At 42.9% G+C, this 26076-nt stretch overlaps 1 protein-coding gene across 1 annotated transcript; it reads left to right on the forward strand.

Annotated features, from left to right (window-relative positions):
- Window positions 1-20710: 20710 nt before the first annotated feature.
- On the forward strand, window positions 20711-22927 carry LOC136552940 (NAC domain-containing protein 92-like). Its single transcript, XM_066544514.1, has 3 exons — window positions 20711-21052; window positions 21241-21518; window positions 21809-22927. The coding sequence occupies exons 1-3, from the start codon at window positions 20851-20853 to the stop codon at window positions 22331-22333; spliced, it is 1005 nt and encodes a 334-aa protein (XP_066400611.1). The 5' UTR covers window positions 20711-20850; the 3' UTR covers window positions 22334-22927.
- Window positions 22928-26076: the final 3149 nt, after the last annotated feature.

The following is a 26076-nucleotide window of genomic DNA, read 5'->3' on the forward strand; positions in this document are numbered from 1 at the left end:
TAAAGTAAAATAGCTTCACTTGTGAAGCCCCTAAAAACATGCTCTTACAGTGATTTGGGGTGGGATGGAGCCAAAAAAAGTGGCTTCTCCCGGCTCCTCCTCCAGACCCCTAAAAATATGTTCTCACAGGGAAGCCATTTTGCCAAACGATTTACTAAAACCGCTTCAGCTCCACCGGTGGAACTATTCGTGGAGCTGAAGCAAAAAAAATGGCTTCACTAGTGAAGTGAAGCCATGCCAAACGGGACCTAAGTATGCATGGTCTTAAATGCATATCGTGTATGACCGCTAATATCTTTTCTCTAGATTGTGTTATTAAAATCCTGAAAATTAAGAGATTCTTTTTCACGATCGTGCCTTAGCACTACTTCTTTCATTAAGCATAAGCAGAGTTTTTGTTACAAGCCTCCACGATCACGGTAATCTCATGATTACCAAGATCAAACTGCAAGCACCGTATGAAAATTAAGAGATCATGCAAGTGTTTTCTAATACAAAATCTATACATATACATATACATATACATATACATATAAAATATGTGTGTCTCCAAGCTAAAAAAAATGTAAGAGCCATTCGCAGGGATCACATTTTTCCTAAAACAATGTTGTTTTTCCCTAACCGGAGGGATCACATTTTTTCCTGCAGGGACAACAGTATATATCTCAATGATAGGTCAGGGAGTCTTGGTGAGAAAAGGATATGTGCTTTGGACTCACACACGTCTCATCAGCATACATGAGCAGAAACGATAAAACTCCAAAACCAAAATTTCAAGGTTTGTGGTTCAGCTAGATACGGCCTCCATTCAAAAATTTCTTCCACATTTGATTTTGAATTTACGCTTTGGGGTGGTAAAAAAGGGTTTATTGATATGCGCTACGGCAATCGGCATAACCGCCAGCCTAAACAGAGGCATGTTTAATGGCATTAATACTTCACTTGTCTTCCATTCAAAAATTTCTCTAACATTTGACTTTGAATTTACGCTTTGGGATGGTAAAAAAGGGCTTTATTGATATGCGCTACGGCAACTGGCGTCGTCGGCCTAAATAGAGGCTTATGCAATAGCATTAATATTTCACATGGCATGCATCCATTCAAAAAATTCTTTCACATTTGACTTTAACTTTACGCTTTGGCGTGGCAAATAAAAGGGCTTTATTAATATGCGCTACGGCAACCAGCATAACCGTCGGCCTAAATAGAGGCATGTCTAATGGCATTAATTTTACTTGTCTTCCAATAAAAAATGTCTTTCACTTGTGACTTTGAATTTACGCTTTGGGGAGGTAAAAAAAAGGGGGCTTTATTGATATGCACTATGGCAACTGGTTGGCCTAAATAGAGGCATATCTAATAGCATTAATATTTCAGTTTCATGCATCCATTCAAAGAAATTCTTTCACATTTGACTTTGAATTTACGCTTTACCGTGGCAAAAAAAGGACCTTATTAATATGCGCTATGGCAACTGGCGTAATTGTCATCCTAAATAGAGGCATATCTAATGGCATTAATATTTCACTTGTCATCGATTAAAAATTTTGTTTCACATTTGACTTTGAATTTATGGTTTGGCGTAGCAAAAAAGGGCTTTGTTGATATGCGCTACGGCAACGGACGTTACCGCCGGCCTAAATAGAGGCATGTCTAATAACATTAATAAATTCACTTGTCATCCATTCAAAAGTTTCTTTTACATCTGACGGCTAATATATTTTTGTATAGATTGTGCTATTAAAACCCTGAAAATTAAATGATCGTGCAAGTGTTTTCTAATACAAATCTATACGTATATGATATGTGTGTCACCAAGCTAAAAAACGTAAGAGCCATTCACATTTATAAATTTTAAAAGTTTGCTCAAATCTTGCCATAAACAATGTTTTTCCATACCTGGCGGGAGCATATTTTTCCGTGCAGGGACAACAGTATACCTATTAATGATAGGACAGGGAGTCTTGGGTGAGAAAAGGATATGTGCTTTGGACTCACGTACGCCTCATCAGCAGACATGATCAGAAACGATAAAACTCCAAAACCAAAATTTCCAGGCTTGTGGTTCAGCCACACCACATACGGCCTCCTCTGCAAAATAAACCCGCTACACGTTAAAACCTCGCTGTTATTTGCCGGTATCTTTCAGACGAGCGGTAGTGCGTGATGACGAAACAAAAATCCTCTCTCTCGCTCACGCACGGCTGAATCACCGCCAGCGCAAAAAAAAAAAAAAAAAAAAAAACCAAGTTGCTAGTAAGAAATTACTAGAATTATGTCGAGATGCGATTCCAGTTCAGTTCAAGTCGTGTGTTGAATTTTTCTCGCCGCAAAGATAAGCACCAGTAGTACGTAGCACATTTTATTGAAGATACAGTAGCCATTTTATCCCTCAACTATTACTCGAGGTTCAATTTCACCCCTAAACTTTCAAAACGGCCATTTAAATCTTCAAACTTTAGTTTTAGGCTTAGTTTCATCGTACAAGTATGAAGATAATCGTTTTAGTTCTCAAATTTTATATTTTGGGCTCAATTTCATCCATAAACTATCAAAGTGCATTTAACTTTTAATTTCAACTCGTTTTTGTCTATTCAAAAACAAAACTTTATATTTTTGGCATAATTTCATCCATAAATTATCAAAATCATATATCTTCTATTGTTTCAATATATCCATGTATTCTTAAAGAATAAGTAGTGTTCGAAGCAACTGTAATTACTCCCACAAATATCATTTAGTAGGATATATATAAATGGTACCATTATAAGGTAACACTAAAATTAACAGCTTGGAATTATTAATGGCCACGAATGAGTTTTTGGATGAATATTATTTTTCTATCTCCAATCACCGGTGGTTTTGGAGCTAACTAGGTGCAACAGTGCAGCGTTCCACGTAGAACGTAGATAAAGTTGAGTTGAAAATAAAAGTTTAAAGAACAAAATACACTTAGTTTATAAGTGAAATAGAGCCCAAAATGCAAAGTTTGAGAACTAAAACGATCATCTTCATAGTTTTAGGATGGAATTGAGCCTAAAAGTAGAGTTTGAGGACTAAAACGGTCATTTTAAAATTTCAGGGACGAAACTGGGCCTCTGAAAGCTCTAGTTTGGTTTTGGTGAATTGATGAAACCCTAAGTACTAACCTAGTTTATCAAGTGATCATGAGATAGGTAGCACATTCCGAGTGGTGAAGCAAATGAAGATCACAACATGATGATGATGCCATGATGATGATCAAGTGCTTGGACTTGGAAAGAAGAAAGAGAAAAACAAAAAGCTCAAGGCAAAGGTATAAAAGATAGGAGCTATTTTGTTTTGGTGATCAAGACACTTAGAGAGTGTAATCACATTTAGGTTTGATAGCCGTACTATTAAGAGGGGTGAAACTCGTATCAGAATACGGTTATCAAAGTGCCACTAGATGCTCTAACTCATTGCATATGCATTTAGGATCTAGTGGAGTGCTAACACCCTTGAAAATGCTTGTAAAAATATGCTAACACATGTGCACAAGGTGATATATTTGGTGGTTGGCACATTTGATCAAGGGTGGTGAAGTTTAGGTGCAAGGGTAAAAAACTCCACCGGTGGAGTGTCCGCCCGTAGAGTGCGGACAGTCCGATGGTGCCGCCGGCGCCCTAGACAGAAAGACGGAGGTCACTAGAAGTGACCGGATGCTGGTCTCGGTTGGACTGGCGCGTCCGGTCAGGTGTAGCAGCGAAGACGCTGACGTCGGTCAAATGACCGGATGCTGGGTCGCTCTACGACCGGACGCTAAAGGGCTGCGTCCGGTTGTGTTGTCGATCGGCACAGTAATTAGGGTTAAGCACCGGACGCTGGGTTGTGTCTGATCAAGCTTGACCGGACGCGTCCGGTCGGCAAAAATCAGTTTTGGAACCTTACTGTAAATGACCGGACGCTGGGTGTTCAGCGTCCGGTCAACTCAGGAGCAATGTTTGGTCAAGGTAGATGACCGTTGAAGTCGGGACACGTGGCTGACTATGAGCGACCGGACGCTGGGGCTCAGCGTCCGGTCAACTGACCGGAGCGTCCGGTCAGCCCACATTATGCCCAATGAAGGGGTATAACGGCTCTATTTTGTGGGGGCTTCTATTTAAGCCCTATGGCCGGCTATAGCTCATATCTTTGGCTATTTTCATTGACATAGCAATCTTGTGAGCTTAGCCAAAGCCCTCCCACTCATCTCTATCATTGATTCATCATCATAGTGAGATTGGGAGTGAATCCAAGTGCATTGCTTGAGTAATTGCATCTAGAGGCACTTGGTGTTCGTGTTTCGCTGCGGAATTCGCTTGTTACTCTTGGTGGTTGCCGCCACCTAGACAGCTTGAAGCAGTGAGGATCGTCGAGCGGAGGGTGGTGATTGTCTCCGGCTCCGATCGTGGTGATTGTGAGGGGTTCTTGACCTTTCCCCGGCGGAGAGCTAAAAGGTACTCTAGTAAATTGCCCATGGCTTGTGTGATCCTCATCTTGTGTTGGTTGTGCGGCACCCTATTGAGGGTTTGGCGTGTGAAGCCAATTAGCGCGTGAACCTTCAAGTGAGTGAATCGCCACAACGAGGACTAGCTTGCCAGCAAGCAAGTGAACCTCGGTAAAAATCATTGTGTTCATCTTTGATTCTGAGGTGATTGGTCTTCATTGTTATTCATCCTTGTGATTGATTGGTTCATTCATCTTCACGGCGGTATAATCTTCTTGATCACTCTCTTTATATTATCGCAAACTAGTTGACAAGCTCTTTAGTGTAACTAGTTGTGAGAGCTTACTAGCTTGTTTGGTGTGGCTCTTTAGTTAGCCTTTGAGAGCACACTAACATAGAGTAGTGTCATACCTCTTGTGTGAATCGACACTATCAAACTAGAATTGTGGTAGGTGGCTTATATTTTGAGTAGACTAGCGCAACACTTGCTTCGCCTTTTAATTATCTAACTATTTTGTTAAGTGTTGTTGTAGAAATTTTATTAGGCTATTCACCCCCCTCTAGCCATTAGGATCTTTCAAGTGGTATTAGAGCTGAGGTCACCATTATTTGAGGCTTAACAACCTTCGGTGTTAAAATGGCTCAAATCAACAACACCAAAAAGCCACCATAATTTGATGGCTCTAACTATCCCTATTGGAAGGTCAAGATGACAACTTATATCAAGTCAATCAATAGGAAGGTTTGAAAGGTGGTAGAAACAAAAATTGAGATTAAAGATCTAGAGAATCCCACCATGGTCGAAGAAGTACTTCTCCAAAACAATGACATTGCTCTAAATGCTATTCATGATGCAATTGATGAAAGAACATTTGAGCAAGTCAAAAATATTGAGATGGCTCATGAGGCATGGAAGAAGTTGGAAGAATCATTTGAGGGCACTCAAGCTGTGAAGGGTGCAAAGGCTTACATTCTCAAAGAAAAGTTTGCAAGCTTCAAGATGAAGGATGATGAGAGTGTGCCAGAGATGTTCCATAGGCTTCAAGTGCTTATCAATGATCTCAAAGCACTTAGAGAAGAAGTGAAGGATAAGGACTTCTCCCACAAGTTCTTGAGATGCTTATCTTCAAGATTTGGCACATTGGTCACTATTCTAGTAAGGAGTGGTTTGGACACCATGACACTAAACCAAGTGTTGGGATATATAATGACTGATGATACATATAGAGATGATGATGAGAAGGAAGAAAAGAAGGAGAAGAAAGATGAGAAGAAGAAGAGCATGGCATTCAAAGCCACATCATCCAAGGGCAAAGCAAAGCAAGAAACATCAAGTGAAAAAGATGAATCTTGGGATGATGATGATGATGAGAAGATGGCTCTATTTGTCAAGAGATTTGACAAGTTCATGGTGAAGAAGGGCTACCATGCTAGAAGAAAGAAGTCTTCATCCAAAAACAAAGAAGAGTCAAGAAGGTGCTTCAAGTGTGAAAGCAAAGATCATCTTGTTGCTCAATACCCATACAATAGTGACAATGATGATGACAACAAGAAGAACAAGAAGAAGGACAAGAAGAAAAAGAAAGAGATGAAGGACAAGATGGCCTTCAAGAAGAAGAAGGGTGGTTCATATGTAGTCACTTGGCATAGTGATGCTTCCTCAAGTGATGATGATGATGATAGTGATGATTACAAGACCACCAAGAAGAAGGTTCTTGTAAGCATTGCCATTAATGAGAAGCCTTCTCTCTTTGGATCTTTATCATGCTTCATGGCTAAGGCCACTAAGGTACAATCTTGTGATGATGAAAGTGATGAAGAACATGTTGATGATAATGAACATGAAAATGAAAATGATAGCGATAGTGATGATGATGAACCTACTAAGGATGAATTATTTGACATGCTAGAAGATGCTAAAGAACACTTTGACATTAAGAGAAGGGAATGCAAGAGCTTAAATAAGAAGGTAAAAGCCCTTAAGCAAGTCCTTGATGAGCTCAAAGCAACTCATGAGAAGCTAGAGGAAGCCCATGAGAAGCTTGGCAAAGCTCACAAAAAGCTTGAAAAGGCTCATTCCTCTTTGCTTGATGAGCAAAATAAAAAGAAGCATGTTGAAACTTACAATGTAGGTTTAACTTATGACATAATTGATGAATCACTATCTATGCCTATCATTGTTGCTCCTACTAACCCTTCTTGTAGCACTTCCACTTCTACCTCATCTAGTAGTGATGGTCTCACTTGTGACACCTCACTAGTGGTTAAGAATGAGAACCTCAAGAAGGAGGTCAATAAGCTCACTCACACCTTAGCTAAAGTTTATGGTGGTGAGGACCACTTGCTTATGTGCTTGGGTAGTCAAAGAGCTTCTCTCTACAAAGAGGGATTGGGCTATACCCCCAAGAAAGGCAAGGCGGCCTTTGCTCCTCACAAGACTAGTTTTGTGAAGAACAATGGTCGGTTTTGCACTAGTTATAAGCAAGTTGGTCACAAAGAGCAAGAATGCAAAAACAAGAGCAAAAATGCTAATGCATCCTCCATTAAGCTTGATTCATGCTATATGCTTACTAAGGGTACAAATGGTGTGAAGGCTAAGTTCATTGGTAAACCATGGATGGGCTCAAAGAAGAAAGTCATTTGGGTTCCAAAGAGTTTAGTAACTAACCTTCAAGGACCCAAGCAAGTTTGGGTACCTAAAAAGAATTGATCTTCTTTTGTAGGTCAATTACAAAGCTAGAGGAAGGTATTGGGTTTTTGATAGTGGGTGCACTCAACACATGATCGGTGATGCAAGAATGTTCAACTCAATCAACACCAATGGCAATGATGGTTATGATAGTATCACATTTGGTGATAATGGCAAAGGCAAGGTCAAAGGGCTTGGTAAGATTGCAATATCCAATAACATGAGTATATTCAATGTGTTGCTAGTAGAGAGCTTGAACTTCAATTTGCTATCCGTGGCACAATTGTGTGATCTTGGATTTAAATGCATATTTGGGGTAGATGATGTAGAGATCATAAGTGTAGATGGCTCTAACTTGATCTTCAAAGGCTTTAGATATGAGAATCTATACTTGGTTGATTTCAATGCTAGTAAAGCTAAATTATCTACATTCTTGTTCACAAGTCTAGCATGGATTGGTTATAGCATAGAAGGCTTGGTCATGTTGGAATGAAACAATTGAATAGATTGGTTAAGCATGACTTAGTTAAAGGCTTGAAAGATGTTGTGTTTGAAAAGGATAAGCTTTGTAGCTCTTGTCAAGCTAGCAAACAAGTTGGAAACACCCATCCTAAGAAAAGCATGATGAGCACTAGTAAAGCATTTGAGTTATTGCACATGGATTTGTTTGGGCCAACACAATACACTAGCATTGGTGGAAACAGATATGGATTTGTGATAGTGGATGACTACACTAGATACACATGGGTATTCTTTCTAGTGGACAAAAGTGATGTATTTGCAACATTCAAATCATTTGTCAAAGGCATTCACAATGAGTTTGAAACAACCATCAAGAGAGTTAGAAGTGACAATGGTAGTGAGTTTAAGAACACTAGAATTGATGAGTTATGTGATGAATTTGGAATTAGACATCAATTCTTGGTCAAGTACACTTCTCAATCAAATGGCCTTGTTGAGAGGAAAAATAGAACACTCATTGATATGGCAAGGTCTATGCTTAGTGAGTATAATGTGAGTCAATCTTTTTGGGCCAAAGCTATCAACACGACGTGCTATTGTAGCAATCGCCTTTATTATCACCGATTGAAAGAAAAAACACCATATGAGCTCTTGAATGGTAGAAAGCCTAACATTGCATATTTTCGGGCCTTTGGCTGCAAATGCTATATCTTGAAGAAAGGCACTAGATTGGGCAAGTTTGACAAGAAATGTGATGAAGGATTCCTACTTGATTACTCCACTACAAGCAAAGCATATAGAGTTTAGAATTTAGATAGTGGTACTCTTGAGGAGGTTCATGATGTTGAATTTGATGAAACTAAGGGTTCACAAGTAGAGAATGAGAACTTGGAAGATGTTAGAGGCATTCAACTTTCAAATGACATGAAGAACATGGATATTGGTGAATTGAGGCCTAGGCAAGTGAATGGTGATAAAGATGATCAAGTGCAAGTGCTCTTTAACTCAAATGTGCAAGATGATACAAATCAAGTTAGTGCAAGTGGCTCTCATGATAATGAACAAGATCAAGTGGGTAGTACATCATCTCAACCTAATGATCAAGCAAGTGCAAGCAATCAAGTTGCAATCCTCCAACCAACCAATGTTGCAAGAGATCATCCTTTGGACACAATAATTGGAGATATTTCAAGAGGTGTACAAACAAGATCAAGATTGGCATCATTTTGTGAACACTTCTCATTTGTGTCATCCATTAAACCAAAGAAGATAGATGAAGCATTGAAGGATGTTGATTGGGTAAATGCTATGTATGAAGAATTGAATAACTTCACAAGAAATCAAGTATGGGAATTAGTAGAAAGACCAAAGGGACACAATATGATTGGAACCAAATGGGTCTTTAGAAATAAGCAAGATTAAGATGGGATAGTAGTAAGGAATAAAGCAAGATTGGTAGTACAAGGATATACACAAGTTGAAGGTCTTGACTTTGGAGAAACATATGCCCCGGTTGCTAGATTAGAAGCAATAAGAATCTTGCTAGCCTATGCTTGTGCTCACAACATCAAGCTCTATCAAATGGATGTCAAGAGTGCATTTCTCAATTGTTATATCAATGAAGAAGTATATGTTGAGCAACCTCCCAGTTTTAAAGATGATAAGAAGCCCAACCATGTGTACAAGTTGAAGAAAGCATTGTATGGCTTGAAGCAAGCTCCTAGAGCATGATATGAGAGATTGAGGGATTTCCTACTCTCTAAAGGGTTCACAATGGGCAAGGTTGACACCACTCTTTTCATCAAGAAGATTGGAAAAGATCTATTTGTATTGCAAATCTTTGTAGATGACATCATATTTGGATCAACAAATCAAGATTTTTGTGATGAGTTTGGAAAGATGATGGCTAATGAGTTTGAAATGTCCATGATTGGAGAATTGAGTTACTTCCTTAGTTTTCAAATCAAGCAATTAAAGAATGGTACATTTGTGAGTCAAGGCAAGTACATCAAGGACATGATCAAGAAGTTTGGCATGATTGATAGCAAAGTCATTAGCACACCAATGGAAACCAATGGCAACTTGGATAGTGATGCAAATGGAAATATGGTGGATCAAAAGTTGTATCGGTCTATGATTGGAAGCCTACTCTATATGACCGCATCAAGGCTGGATGTCATGTTTAGTGTATGCATGTGTACAAGATTTCAAGCCTCACTAAGGGAAAGTCATTTGAAGGCTATAAAGAGAATATTAAGGTACTTAAAGCATACACTAAATGTTGGTTTGTGGTATCCCAAAGGAGCAAAGTTTGAGCTAGTTGGTTACTCCGACTCGGATTATGCGGGATGCAAGGTTGAAAGGAAGAGCACATTGGGCACATGTCAATTGTTGGGAAGATCACTTGTTTCATGGTCATCAAAGAAGCAAAATAGTGTTGCATTATCAACCGCCGAAGCCGAATACATATCCGCCGGTAGTTGTTGTGCACAAGTACTTTGGATGAAGGCCACTTTGAGTGACTTTGGAATCAAGTTCAAGAAAGTGCCATTGCTTTGTGACAATGAGAGTGCAATCAAATTGACAAACAATCCTATTCAACATGCAAGAACAAAGCACATTGATGTCCGCCACCATTTCATAAGAGATCACCAACAAAAAGGGGACATTTGCATTGAGAGTATAGGCACCGAAGATCAACTTGCCAACATATTCACCAAGCCATTGGATGAGAAAAGGTTTTGCAAGCTAAGGAATGAGTTGAACATATTGGATTTCTCAAATATATGTTGATGCACCCCCACTCGTATGACATGCCTCTCCTTTGAGCAATCCAAGGTAAAAGTTGATTGGCATGGCATACATCCTTGCTAAGGACATGTTTAGTGCATCTAGTCATATTTTCAATCTTATTAGGACCTTTCAAGTGGTTCTATTTTATTAGACTCATTCATGAAAATCAAATGATTTTGATGTCTATATGGTATCACTATTATTTCAATGCTTGACTTGATCTAGTGATGGCATATAACATGTTTATGGGCTTGTAAACCTAGTGTTTAATCTAGAAAATGAGCTCTAAGTATTTAACTCAACATGGTACAAGATAACCCTTATTTGAAGGTGTGAAGAAGCTTGTCCTTAGATCAAACCGAGTTAAAAATCTTTGGCAAATAATCTAGATTGGACCAAATTTGGGAAAATGATCCTCACCCCATTGATTGACATTGATAATCTCGACCCTACAAGTAATACTATCTATATTTAAAACCTTTGTGGTTATTGATGACAAAGGGGGAGAGAAACAAAGATAGTAGTGAAAATAGTGAAAAAGGGAGAGAAATATCATAAAGGGAGAGAAACATAAAGGTATACTTGATATATGACATAGGGGGAGAAAAGTGAAAAAGAAAAGGGATCAATTAAAATTTTGAGCACACAAGTAGGGGGAGCAAGCTCATAAACTTGTATGATGCATTTGAATATGCATTTCATATGTTTGCTTGCATGGCATAAGTTCTAAAATTCAAAATATCCATGCTTGTGTGATATATGCTAGTTGTAAGATTAAATGATGAAATGAAATCACTAGATAACTTTCATTTCCAAGTAAGTCTTTACAAGTGGTATCTTTCCAAAGTATGTTTTCAGGTGATATTGAGCTAACCATGGTGCTAAGGATGGTATATTGGTGCACTCCGATTTGTATCACGCTTCAAAGGTCCATCTTTTATACCTTAGCATCATTTGGTAGACATTGTCTCCTATATTTTCTATCTAAGCATATGTGCAAGCTGCAATCTAAACTCTTAGCACATATGTAGGGGGAGCAATTGCTACCAATTGGGGTTCATGAAACTTATCCATATCCTTTTACACATGGTAAATATGCTTGGGCAAGCAACATGGATTCAATTGAATTTTAATTCATATATTTGTGTAAGGGTTGTCATCAATTATCAAAAAGGGGGAGATTAAAAGCTCTAGTTTGGTTTTGATGAATTGATGAAACTCTAAGTGCTAACCTAGTTTATCAAGTGATCATGAGATAGGCAGCACATTCCGAGTGGTGAAGCAAATGAAGATCACAACATGATGATGATGCCATGATGATGATCAAGTGCTTGGACTTGGAAAGAAGAAAGAGAAAAACAAAAAGCTCAAGGCAAAGGTATAAACCATAGGAGCTATTTTGTTTTGGTGATCAAAACACTTAGAGAATATGATCACATTTAGGTTTGATAGCCGTACTATTAAGAGGGGTGAAACTCGTATTGGAATACGGTTATCAAAGTGCCACTAGATGCTCTAACTCATTGCATATGCATTTAGGATCTAGTGGAGTGCTAACACCCTTGAAAATGCTTGTAAAAATATGCTAACACATGTGCATAAGGTGATACACTTGGTGGTTGGCACATTTGATCAAAGGTGGTGAAGTTTAGGTGCAAGGGTAAGAAACTCCACCGGTGGAGTGTCCGCCCGTAGAGTACAGACAGTCCGACGGTGCCACCAGCGCCCTAGATAGAAAAGACGGAGGTCACTGGAAGTGACCGGATGCTGGCCTCGGTTGGACCGGCACGTCCGGTCAGGTGTAGCGGCGAAGACGCTGGTGTCGGTCAAATGACCGGATGCTGGGTCGCTCTACGACTGGACGCTAAAGGGTTGTGTTCGGTTGTGTTGTCGGTCGGCACAGTAATTAGGGTTAAGCATCAGACGCTAGGCTATGTCCGGTCAAGCTTGACCGAACGCATCCGGTCAGCAAAAATCAGTTTTGGAACCTTACTGTAAACGACCGGACGCTGGGTGTTCAGCGTCCGATCAACTCAGGAGCAGTGTCCGGTCAAGGCAGATGACCGTTGAAGTCGGGACACGTGGCTGACTACGAGCGACCGGACGCTGGGGGCTCAGCGTCTGGTCAACTGACCGGAGCATCCGGTCAACCCGCATTATGCCCAGTGAAGGGGTATAACGGCTCTATTTCATAGGGGCTTCTATTTAAGCCCCATGGCTAGCTATAGCTCATATCTTTGGCTATTTTCATTAACATAGCAACCTTGTGAGCTTAGCCAAAGCCCTCCCACTCATCTCCATCATTGATTCATCATTATAGTGAGATTGGAAGTGAATCCAAGTGCATTGCTTGAGTGATTGCATCTAGAGGCACTTGGTGTTCGTGTTTCACTGTGGGATTTGCTTGTTATTTTTGGTGGTTGCTGCCACCTAGACGGCTTGAAGCAGTGAGGATCATCGAGCTGAGGGTGGTGATTGTCTCTGGCTCCGATCGTGGTGATTGTGAGGGGTTCTTGACCTTTCCCCGGTGGAGAGCCAAAAGGTACTCTAGTAAATTGCTCGTGGCTTGTGTGATCCTCATCTTGTGTTGGTTGTGTGGCACCCTATTGAGGGTTTGGCGTGTGAAGCCAATTAGCGCGTGAACCTCCAAGTGAGTGAATCGCCACAACGGGGACTAGCTTGTCGGCAAGCAAGTGAACCTCGGTAAAAATCATTGTGTTCATCTTTGATTCTAAGGTGATTGGTCTTCATTATTATTCATCCTTGTGATTGATTGGTTTATTCATCTTCATGGCGGTATAATATTCTTGATCACTCTCTTTACATTATCGCAAACTAGTTGACAATCTCTTTAGTGTAACTAGTTGTGAGAGCTTGCTTGCTTGTTTGGTGTGGCTCTTTAGTTAGCCTTTGAGAGCACACTAACATAGAGTAGTGTCATACCTCTTGTGTGAATCAACACTATCAAATTAGAGTTGTGGTAGGTGGCTTGCATTTTGAGTAGGCTAGCGCAACACTTGCTTCGCCTCTTAATTATCTAACCATTTTATTAAGTGTTGTTGTTGAAATTTTATTAGGCTCTTCACCCCCCTCTAGCCATTAGGACCTTTCAGCCTCGAGTAATAGTTGAGGGACCAAAATAACTATTCTATGGAGGTTCCACCAGCGCCCGGAGGTTCCGGCGGACCGCCTGCTCCTGGGGGTCGACATGCTCGGGAAGGCCGCGCAGAAGCATCACCGCAGCGATGATATTCTGGCTAGCCCGAGCGAACTGTAGGGGATCATTTCCTTCGTCCAGGATGTTGCGCTGGACCTAACGGGTGCGACCCTGGGCGCCTCTTGCCGGGTTGCACGCGTGTGGCGCAGCGTGGTACGCTGAGCATGCCAGCGCAGATGGCAGTTGGCACTACCGCCTTTGTCGCATCTCTTTGCCGTGCTCCTGCGCACGAGCGAGGGCCTCCGCATGAGGGTCCAAAGGGGTATGAGTCTGTAGAGACTCCGCTACCACCAGTGGCTGTCTTGGAGCGTCCACCATAGCGTATTCCCAGGACAGAGGGTGGCCAAGTGCCACGTCGCCGATGCTGGAGCCATCGCTTTCAACATCGTCATCCATGAGGTCGTGAAATGAGGCGGGAGCGTAGCCCGCCATCCCCACGAATTTGGATGTGAGAGGGGGCGGTATCAGCGACCTTCAGAGCCGCCGTGCATACGTGTTCACGAGGGACGTGAGGCCATAGGGGAACCAGTCGCACGGCGGTCGCAGTGGGGGCAACAGGGCCCCTTTAGAGAATTGGTGCAAGGTATTCAACAGTGAGTAAAGAACGATATGTACGTTACTCACATTAGGGTTTGAGCCCAACGTGGGCTCAAAGCGAAGCATAGGTGTCTCATCGTTGAGGTCGTCAGGTGGCCTAGAGCCGACGGAGGGCGCTCCTCCTCCGATGGGCATCGAGACAAGTGCCTCCTCGCAGAGGCGAAGTACGCCGAGCTGGTCGGCGACGAAGTCCAGACTTCTGAAGAGGAAGGTCTGGAACGGCTCGAAGACGGGAGGAACCCACATCCCAACAGGTAAGAGCATGGGAAACTCCAGCGAGCCAAAGCGAATCGTATTATTTGAGCCCGTCATGCCGAAGATGGTGGAAATGTGGGCCATCCAATGACCAAAAGCGTGAACGTACGACGTCCTCCCCACGAACGGCGCCAACTATCGGTGCGAAAAGTGACCAACAAGTAAATATTTATAGTTTTATCGTGTGTTGTGATCGCATGTGGCCTAGCACTCAATGACATAGGGTTTATACTGGTTTAGGCAATGTGCCCTATGTCCAGTTCCAATCGGTCGATGACTTTATTCCTGAGCCCAGGTGCTCGAAGTTTGCTATGGGGTTACAAACGAGTGGGAATAAGAAGGGGGATGTTAAAGGTCTGGTTGGGCTATGAACCGAAGGGCCAAGAGTGACGGGAGCTCCAACATGCGCTAAGTACTGAAACATATGCTCTGTGTAGCTTTAGAGTTCTAGATCTGTCTAGCTATTCGAGTGCTCAGAATGTCTAAAGCTTAGTAGAGAGAGAGAGTCGGAATGACCCTTCTTCGTTGGGAGAGAGCGCATCCCCTTTTATAGATGACGAAGATGGCCTTACAAGTGAGAGAGAGTGTGTGCTCGTGTTTTTCTAAGTTTTGTTGCCCACGCTGTCGGGTACAAGACAATCATCGGCGCCCACAATACTATTTATGTCAGACGCGTGTGGTAGGCATTACCGTGTTCTCCTGGTATGGCAAATGATGGCGCTCACAACACTGTAAGGCAAATACAGGCGTCCATAATACTGTTCAGGTCCTGAGATGCCTGGAAGGTTGTAAAGCACCCTTCTAGCATGGTCTGGTGGTACTGTCCTATAGATGTGCAGGGTACGGTCCTTGGTATTGCTGTTGACTTGAGTGCATTGCCTTATCTGCTCCGCCTGATTGTTGGGTCATCACCGAGCGGACGTCCCCGGTTGGTCGTTCCTAGTCGGCTCCGACCGCGTTGGTCGGAGAAGAACTGTAAGCAGAGGTTCGGCGTATTCCTGGTCAGAAAAGCGGGTTGGAGTTGGAAGCGAGTGTTGTCCTCTCCTTGGCTAGGCCTTCCGGTCGGAGACTAGACCGCTCTTCCGGCTTGTCATTAGGTATCTGGGCCAGCTCAGGAGTTACGTGTTGTTGTAATGCCGTCTGCTGGGCCGAGTTTTTGCTAGGAAGCAGACCCATAGGGGACCTTGGGTTTATGAACCCGACACATTTATTTTTCTGTGTATTCACATTATCTAATTCTTTGAGATTAGTATATTTAGGGACTTGAATTTATGCTTTGGCATGGCAAAAAAAGGGCTTTATTGATATGTGCTACGGGACCTGGCATAACCGTCGGCCTAAATAGAGGCATGTCTAATGGCACTAATATTTCACTTGCCGTCCTTTAAAAAAGTTCTTTCACATTTGACTTTGAATTTACGCTTTGGTATGGCAAAAAAAAGGATTTATTGATATAGGCTACATCAACTGGCGTAACTGCCACTTAAATAGAGGCATGTCTAATGACATTAATATTTCACTTGTCGTTCATTCAAAAAATTCTTTCACATTTAACTATGAATTTATGCTTTGGTGTGGCAAAAAAAGAGGCTTTAATGCTTTATTGATATGCGCTACGGCAACTGGTGTAACCTCCTAAATATAGGCATGCCTAATGACATTAATATTTCACTTGTCATTCATTCAAATTTCTCACATTTGACTTTGAATTTACACTTTGGCGTCGCAAAAAAGGGATGGCAACTAGCGTAACCGTCGGCCTAAATGGAGGCATGTCTAATGGCACTAATATTTCACTTGTTATTCATTAAAAAATTTATTTCACATTTAACTTTGAATTTATGCTTTGGCATGGCAAAAAATGATTTATTAATATGCGCTTCGGCCATTGGCGTAACCGTCGGCCTAAATGGAGGCATGTCTAATGGCATTAATATTTCACTTGTCATTCATTCAAAAAATTCACATTTGACTTTGAATTTACGCTTTGGGGTGGTAAAAAAGGGCTTTATTGATATGCACTACGACAACTGGCGTAACCGTCGACCTAAATAGAGGCATATCTATAATAGCAATACTATTTCACTTGTCATGCACCAATTCAAAAAAAAATCTTTCACATTTGACTTTGAATTTATGCTTTGGTGTGGCAAAAGAAGGGTTTTATTGATATACGCCACGGCAACCGACGTAACCGTCAACCTAAACAGAGGCATGTTTAACGGCATTAACATTTCACTTGTCTTCCATTCAAAAATTTCATTCACATTTGACTTTGAATTTATGCTTTGGCGTGGCAGAAAAGGGCTTTATTGATATGCACTATGACAACTGGTGTAATTGTCGCTCTCTATGGCAATTGGCGAGCCTAAATAGAAGCATGTCTAATGGCATTAACATTTCACTTGTCATCCATTCAATAATTTCTTTCACATTTGACTTTGAATGACTTTTAGTTCATATCTCTTGATGGTATTAATATTTACCTGTTCCATCGCTATACGTCCGGGTCACTGTACTTCTAAGTATGCATGGTCTTAAATGCATATCGTCTATGACCGATAATATCTTTGCTCTAGATTGTGTTATTAAAATCCTAAAAATTAAGAGATTCTTTTTCGCGATCAGGCCTTAGCACTACTTCTTTCATTAAGCATAAGCAGAGTTTTTGTTACAAGCCTCCACGATCACGGTAATCTCATGATTACCAAGATCAAACTGCAAGCACCGTATGAAAATTAAGAGATCATGCAAGTGTTTTCTAATACAAAATCTATACATATACATATACGTATACATATACATATACATATACATATACATATACATATACATATACATATACATATACATATACATATACATATACATATACATACATATACATATGTGTGTCTCCAAGCTAAAAAAATGTAAGAGCCATTCGCAGGGATCACATTTTTCCTAAAACAATGTTGTTTTTCCCTAACCGGAGGGATCACATTTTTTCCTGCAGGGACAACAGTATATATCTCAATGATAGGTCAGGGAGTCTTGGTGAGAAAAGGATATGTGCTTTGGACTCACACACGTCTCATCAGCATACATGAGCAGAAACGATAAAACTCCAAAACTAAAATTTCAAGGTTTGTGGTTCAGCTCGATACGGCCTTCATTCAAAAATTTCTTCCACATTTGATTTTGAATTTACGCTTTGGGGTGGTAAAAAAGGGTTTATTGATATGCGCTACGGCAATCGGCATAACCGCCGGCCTAAACAGAGGCATGTTTAATGGCATTAATACTTCACTTGTCTTCCATTCAAAAATTTCTTTAACATTTGACTTTGAATTTACGCTTTGAGATGGTAAAAAAGGGCTTTATTGATATGCGCTACGGCAACTGGCGTCGTCGGCCTAAATAGAGGCTTATGCAATAGCATTAATATTTCACATGGCATGCATCCATTCAAAAAATTCTTTCACATTTGACTTTAACTTTACGCTTTGGCGTGGCAAATAAAAGGGCTTTATTAATATGCGCTATGGCAACCAGCATAACCGTCGGCCTAAATAGAGGCATGTCTAATGGCATTAATTTTACTTGTCTTCCAATAAAAAATGTCTTTCACTTGTGACTTTGAATTTACGCTTTGGGGAGGTAAAAAAAAGGGGCTTTATTGATATGCACTATGGCAACTGGTTGGCCTAAATAGAGGCATATCTAATAGCATTAATATTTCAGTTTCATGCATCCATTCAAAGAAATTCTTTCACATTTGACTTTGAATTTACGCTTTACCGTGACAAAAAAAAGGACCTTATTAATATGCGCTATGGCAACTGGCGTAATTGTCATCCTAAATAGAGGCATGTCTAATGGCATTAATATTTCACTTGTCATCGATTAAAAATTTTGTTTCACATTTGACTTTGAATTTATGGTTTGGCGTGGCAAAAAATGGCTTTATTGATATGCGCTACGGCAACGGGCGTTACCGCCGGCCTAAATAGAGGCATGTCTAATAACATTAATAAATTCACTTGTCATCCATTCAAAAGTTTCTTTTACATTTTACCGCTAATATATTTTTGTATAGATTGTGCTATTAAAACCCTGAAAATTAAATGATCGTGCAAGTGTTTTCTAATACAAATCTATACGTATATGATATGTGTGTCACCAAGCTAAAAAAACGTAAGAGCCATTCACATTTATAAATTTAAAAAGTTTGCTCAAATCTTGCCATAAACAATGTTTTTCCATATCCGGCGTGAGCATATTTTTCCGTGCAGGGACAACAGTATATCTATCAATGATAGGACAGGGAGTCTTGGAGCGTGTTTAGTTGTCCAAATTTGGGAATTTGGGCTACCGTAGCACTTTCGTTTTTATTTGACAAATAGTGTTCAATCGTGGACTAATTAGGCTCAAAACGTTCGTCTCGCAATTTCCAACCAAACTGTGCAATTAGTTTTTTTTTCGTCTACATTTAATGCTCCATGCATGTATCACAAGATTCGATGTAATGGATACTATAGCACTTTTTTGGATTTTGGGGTGGGAACTAAACACGCTCTTGGGTGAGAAAAGGATATGTGCTTTGGACTCACGCACGCCTCATCAGCGTACATGAGCAGAAACGATAAAACTCCAAAACCAAAATTTCCAGGCTTGCGGTTCAGCCACACCACATACGGCCTCCTCTGCAAAATAAACCCGCTACACGGCCTTCTCTGCAAAATAAACCCGCTACACGTTAAAACCTCGCTGTTATTTGCCGGTATCTTTCAGACGAGCGGTAGTACGTGATGACGAAACAAAAAATCCTCTCTCTCGCTCACGCACGGCTGAATCACCGCCAGCGCACAAAAAAAGCCAGTTGCTAGTAAGAAATTACTAGAATTATGTCGAGATGCGATTCCAGTTCAGTTCAAGTCGTGTGTTGAATTTTTCTCGCCGCAAAGATAAACACCAGTAGTATGTAGCACATTTTAGTGAAGACACGATAGCCATTTTGATCCCTCAACTATTACTTGAGGTTCAATTTCACCCCTAAACTTTCAAAACGGCTGTTTAGATCCTTAAACTTTAGTTTTAGGCTCAGTTTTATCCTACAACTATGAAGATGATCGTTTTTGTCCTCAAATTTTGCATTTTGGGCTCAATTTCATCCATAAACTATCAAAGTGCATTTAACTTTTAATTTCAACTCAATTTTGTCTATTCAAAAAGAAAACTTTACATTTTAGACACAATTTCATCCATAAATTATCAAAATCATAGATCTTCTATTGTTTCAATATATCCATGTATTCTTAAAGAATAAGTAGTGTTCGAAGCAACTGTAATTGCTCCCACAAATATCATTTAGTCGGATATATATAAATGGTACTATTATAAGGTAACACTAAAATTAACAGCTTGGAATTATTAATGGCCACGAATGAGTTTTTTTATGAATATTATTTTTCTATCTCCAATTGCGGTGGTTTTGGAGCTAACCAGGTGCAACAGTATAGCGTTCCACGTAGAATGTACACAAAGTTGAGTTGAAAATAAAAGTTTAAAGAACAAAATACACTTTGATAGTTTATAAATAAATTGAGCTCAAAATGCAAAATTTGAGGATTAAAACGATCATCTTCATAGTTTTAGGATGAAATTGAGCCTAAAAGTAGAGTTTGAGGATTAAAACGACTGTTTTAAAAATTTTAGGGACGAAACTGAGTCTCGAGTAATATTTGAGGGACCAAAATAGCTATTCTGCGTTTGTCGAAAGCTCGGAGGAATTCAACTCCGGGCGAGGCGAGAACTCCGGGTGTAGAAAAAATAGTTTTTGCCACCGAACAAAAGCCGTAAGCGCCGTCGTGTACCGTACCTGCGGAGCACCCCTGAATATTCTGAAACGAACGGGTCCTTTCAAACTTGCCAGGGAAATGAATTAGTATATTTCAAACAAACTTAGCAGTGGGAAAAGCGACGCGGTTAATTGAGTAGAATTAGATTAATCACATAATTAGGCGCGCGGCGTCATTAGGAGCAGTAACTAATTATTACTAGCATTAAGACACGCGGAGATTATTTATAACTAAAGGTAATTACGGCGCGAGGAGCTAATTAACTGCTGCTTCTGCTGTGACTCGGTGAGAGGGAGGGCGGGCGGGCGGGGAGCTTCGGCGGGAAGCTGCCTTCTCCCGCACGGCACTGGAGGCCCCTATAAAAAAGGACCCCCGGCTCCTCCCCCTTTCGCTTCTCGTAAACCCATCCCCTCCCACCATTCCCGATTCACACCAGAGAAGCTGAGAAGGGAAGGAAGGAAACCAAGAGCGAGGTCCGTCGAGCTCACCGCTCCGGCAGCAGACTAGCTAGTAGTACTTGTTCACAAGTGACAAGTTTGTTGGAGGAGCCATGCCTATGGCGTCGGAGACCAACCAGAACCAGGGCGGCGAGGAGGAGACGCGGCTGGAGCTCCCGCCGGGCTTCCGCTTCCACCCCACCGACGAGGAGGTGGTCTCGCACTACCTCACCCACAAGGCGCTCAACAGCAGCTTCTCCTGCCTCGTCATCGCCGACGTCGACCTCAACAAGATCGAGCCGTGGGATCTACCGAGTAAGCACCACACAGCGTCCATCAGCTCCCTCTCTCTCTCTCTCTCTCTCTCTCTCCTAGCTCGTTCGAGTCCGTCCTTGGGTCGATCGATTTGGGAATTACGTATTCGGGAGCGAAATTAAATAGATAGAGCACGGCTAATAACGGCGTCGACGGCGGCGGGCTGTTCGTAATATGTATGTCTGCAGGCAAGGCGAAGATGGGCGAGAAGGAGTGGTACTTCTTCTGCCACAAGGACCGCAAGTACCCGACGGGGATGCGTACCAACCGCGCCACCGCCAGCGGGTACTGGAAGGCGACGGGCAAGGACAAGGAGATCTTCCGCGGCCACCGCGTGCTCGTCGGGATGAAGAAGACGCTCGTCTTCTACACGGGCCGCGCGCCGCACGGCGGCAAGACGCCCTGGGTGATGCACGAGTACCGCCTCGAGGGCAGCCTGCCGTCCAACCTCCGCCGCGGTGCCAAGGTGTGTAGTGTGTAGTGTACGCACGCAAAAGATCCTCTCTTTTTTGTTGCTCTCGATGGATATGGCGTATGGCATGGCCTTGCTAGCTAGCTGATCATGATCCAAATGATGAGCTGCCGCCCAGCCTCGTGCTCGTCGTGGCCGGGCGGCTGGCGGACCACGCGGCGGCCGCGCGCTCACATGTCAAGATCTCGTTTTTTTCTTCTCCTCTCCCCCGCCCCTTTCTTTGCTCTCTTTCCGGCTGTCGTTGTTTTCAACGTGCTGTTGTCTTGTGTTTGCGTTGCGTGCAGGACGAATGGGCTGTCTGTAAGGTGTTCAACAAAGACTTGGCGGCCAAGGCTGGGCAAATGGCGCCGCTGCACGCCGTTGGCGGCGGCATGGAGCGCAGCGACTCGCTGGCCTTCCTCGACGACCTGGTTCTCGACAACGCCGACCTGCCGCCGCTCATCGACTCTCCGTACGCCGACGCCGGCCTCATCGTCGACTACAACAAGACCGCCGTCGGCGGGGCTTCCAGCTCCTCGTTCGCCGCGGCGGGCACGAACGACAGCGGCGGGTACCAAGTCGTCAAGGCAGAGCCGCAGCCGCAGCTGCCGGCGGCGAGCAACAACCCCGTGGGCGGCGGGTCGTACTCGTACCAGCAGCAGGCCGGGGAGCCGCAGCAGGCCATACGGAGGCACTGCAAGGCGGAAGCGCCGGCAACGCTGCTGATGAGCCCGTCGCGCGGCGGCGAGGCGGGCGCGGACATGTTCCAGGTGGACGACCTCTTCCAGCTGGACGGCTTCATGGACTACTCCAACATGTGGAAGTTCTAGTTCTAGTTAGGCTCCGATCCGCCGGCCGGCCTGAGTAGTACTAGTACTAGTTTGATTTATTTGGTTCGATCGGTTGACGCCGCCGCGGCTGCCGGATCGATTAGTTGGTTCATTTTATTAACTTATTACAGTTACAGCTGTTGAGGTTTGTTCGAGTTCATCATCTATCAGCCGGCCTGCGAGATGGATGCAGGCATGGTCGTCGTCATCGTCATAGGGGAATGGAAGAATGGAAGGCCAGTCGCGCCGATTTGGCATGGACGAGGTCTGATCAAGATGTCCAGACCTCGCCGGCGGCGGCCTCTCGTATGTAGCTCCAGGTTGGTGGTGATTGGTTGGCTAATCTTCATTAGCTAGCTAGAACAGCTAGCAGCAGTGTGCTCGTAACCGCGTCTAGTGTGGGTCGATAGAAGCATGTGTACATAGTAACAGCAGCAGTGTGCTCGTAACCGCGCGCGTCTAGTGTCGGTCGATAGAAGCATGTGGATTATTAGCTAGTAGTAGTATAGGAGTCGTTGAGTGATGAGAAATGAATGAAACATGTTGTTGATTGGTTGATTATTACTGTCTGATTGTGTGCGTGATGATGCATGAACATGATGTGTATACGGTCCCCTTCCGAAATCGGCCAACAGGCATGGGGCCTCGTCAGTTGTCGCGCACCAATAATGGACAGAGTCCGAGTCCCTGTCACCGGCGGATCCAGTTGGACAGGCATCTTGCAGCGGCAGCATGGTCTCTGCTAGAGCAAGGGATGGAGCGTCCGAGGGGAAGGGGAGACCTCACCGGAGGCGGCGGCGTTGGCGCGGTCGCACGGGCTGACTGAATCAGCAAATGCGGTGCCGGTGAACGGTGGTGCGGGCGGCGCTAGGCTGGGTGCGTGTTGTGTTGTTTCCAGGCGCCTGTGATTTTGCTTGGCCGCTTGTCCCCGATGGAAAATTGGGAAGTGGAATCGATGGATGGATCCATGGCCCGCTTGCTTTCCGTCGGACGCAACGATGCTTGCGGCGGCGGCCCACCGGGGCTAGGCTAGCTAGCGGCCGCCCGGGTTTGGCGCGCGGGCGAGCCGAATCGGGAGGAGGGGGCCCTGCCGGGTGCCGGCTTCCGCTGCCGCCCGCGCGCCCGGCCACGACCACGACCGCTGGCTGGCTTGGTGCAGCGAAACCCGGCCGGGTGGGGCAACCGCGTCGGTGGGGACTGGGGATGCGCCATCCAGCACCAAGGCCGGCGGCGCGAAAACTGCCCGAACGCACGCACGGGGCCTGCCTCTCCGGCTGTGTCTGCCTCTGCCCCCGGCGACAGCTACTGCCGGGGCCAGATCTTGCTCCCATAGTCCCATCCCATCCTACGACAGGACATGATTGCCAGCCCTGCTCTCCTCGGAATGGGATCGTCGTCACAGGTTCACAGTGCACATGCAGTTTGTTGCAGCTGTGTCCAAATGTCAGCGAGAGAACACGCCCTGATCTGTATCCAGGAGGACGCATTGATTGCCTTGATTAAGGAGACATTTTCGTTATTTATACTATAATAATATGCAAAATCTATATGAAAAAATAAAAAGGGCAATCAACGAGCCTATGCATGTGGCCCCTCCGGTGCTTGGGTTTTCTCGAGCCGAATACTTTGCTGGGCCCCACTCGCTGATCCTAGGATGAATGTGACTGCTGACGAGCTAGCTATAGCCACCTAGCTTGCGGTTGTGAATTCAGGCTTCCAACCAACAATTCAGGCCCTCATCTGCACCAGAACGAAACAAACCAATTCAGTAGCCAGTAGGCCGGCAAGGACCAAGGAGTAGCCAAAGGACGGCGAGAGAGTTGGCCCTTGTTTAGTTACCTATAATCCAAACTTTGACACTATGCAAAAAGAAGATTCTCCGTCACATCAAACTTGCGGTACATGTATGGAGTACTAAATGTTGACGAAATCAAAAATTAATTGCACAGTTTGGTTGTACTTTGCGAGATGAACGTTTTGAGCCTAATTAGTCAACGATTGGACAATTATTACCAAATACAAACGAAATACTATAGTGCGCTACAGTGGCGTCAGAATTCAGCCGACAACTAAACGGGCCCTTGGCTTTGTTTCCTTCCTATACAAGATGGAGGCCGTTGCTGATTGCACACAAGATTATCGCAGGTCCTTTGGTAAAGAGTCTCTTTGTCCTTGCACCTTTTAGTTTCCTTTTCCCCTTTGTAGTTTATGTTCGCTAATTGGGCATTTACAAGATTATATTTCAAATATAAACAATGGCAGAAATAAAATATGTACGACTCCAGTACTAATTAAATAGAGCATGCTATTTTCATAAATTAGCATATACGTGCAAACACTAGAAGCAGTAAATAAACAATAACATAATGGTTATACATAAACCTAAAAGGTGGAATAGCGATTTTCGTTCCATTTCTTATAAGAGAATGGTTTCCAATACTTTGAGAAATGGATTCTATATTACACTTACCTATCGTGTTAAAGAAGAAAAGAAACTAATGGAGATCGAAGACGCAGAATGGAAGTGAACAGAGAACGAAAAAGATTCTTGTGAATTTTCTTGTTTTTGAAAATATTCCTTCGATCTCCTAGACGCCATAGAGAGTCGAGAGTTTTTGTGCCTTTCAATTCTAGTACTTGTAATTAGAAAGCTACGGATGGAGATCCAACATTTTGTAATAAAACAGCATAAAAAACCATGGACAATTTCGAAATCAGACCCATCATTGATTACAAGATTTATCTTGTATGGATCGCTATTGGTTTTGATACGAATAATGGTGGTCGTTTCATTATTTTAAGGATACAGATGTATACATAATTCATTTAGACCATAACGGGTTAGAAAATTGTGCCCTTGAGCAGGACCAGAGCCCAGGGCACTAGCAGCGCTGTTACTCTCGTATCTTCAAGCCTTGTTGATGTAGTCGAACCCAGCTGATGCAGTGTAGTAACTCGACACAGTGCACCAACACTCTGTACGGTGATAACCACCGAATTTATGCAGATGATGTCGTCGTGGGCTCATGACAGGTGGAGGAGCGAGGTTGACGATGACGTTGGCGAGTAAAGAACCTTATTTGCCCTCTCCCAGTCCAGGATGAAAAGATTCCCAAAACTAATCGACTAACTTAGAGATTCCCAAAACTAGGGGTTCCACATATAGAAGTTTTGATACACCTTTTCCCAAGAGGACTTCTGGAACTAATCGATGTTGCACCTTCTACCTCAGCCCAAGAGCTGGAATTTCTAAATTAAAAAATCTAAAACTTTTAAATGTTTTAGATGAGAAGTGGGGCGTGCCATGGGATCTAGACTCACGCACATCTCTTATCCACTTACCCTCTTTCCTTTCCACCGTTCTTGCGTCTTTTGTCTTTTTTTTCTCTTTAATGTAAACACATATTATTCCTTCAATTTCCACGGGATGATTTTATTAAAAAAAATAGATACACGTATAATTAACAAATAGAGCTAATCTGGCTTAAATAAACAACTTAAAACATCAAGTGTTTTGGGAGGGGGTAGTAATTAAGCAGGATATCATTTGGGGGACAAAGAAGGAACCAATCGTGGGTTACCAAACTTGCAACATCCGGGACAATGCTGATCTGATCTCAATCTCTGATTGCTTGTAGTACTAGTACATCAGGAGAGGTACTGGTACAGCAATAATATGATATATATATATATATATACTAGTATATGCCACGCAAGCACGCAGCTGGGGCCCAGTGCCTATT

Source organism: Miscanthus floridulus, chromosome 4 (genome assembly GCF_019320115.1).
Source record: "Miscanthus floridulus cultivar M001 chromosome 4, ASM1932011v1, whole genome shotgun sequence".
Classification (NCBI taxonomy): Eukaryota; Viridiplantae; Streptophyta; class Magnoliopsida; order Poales; family Poaceae; genus Miscanthus; species Miscanthus floridulus.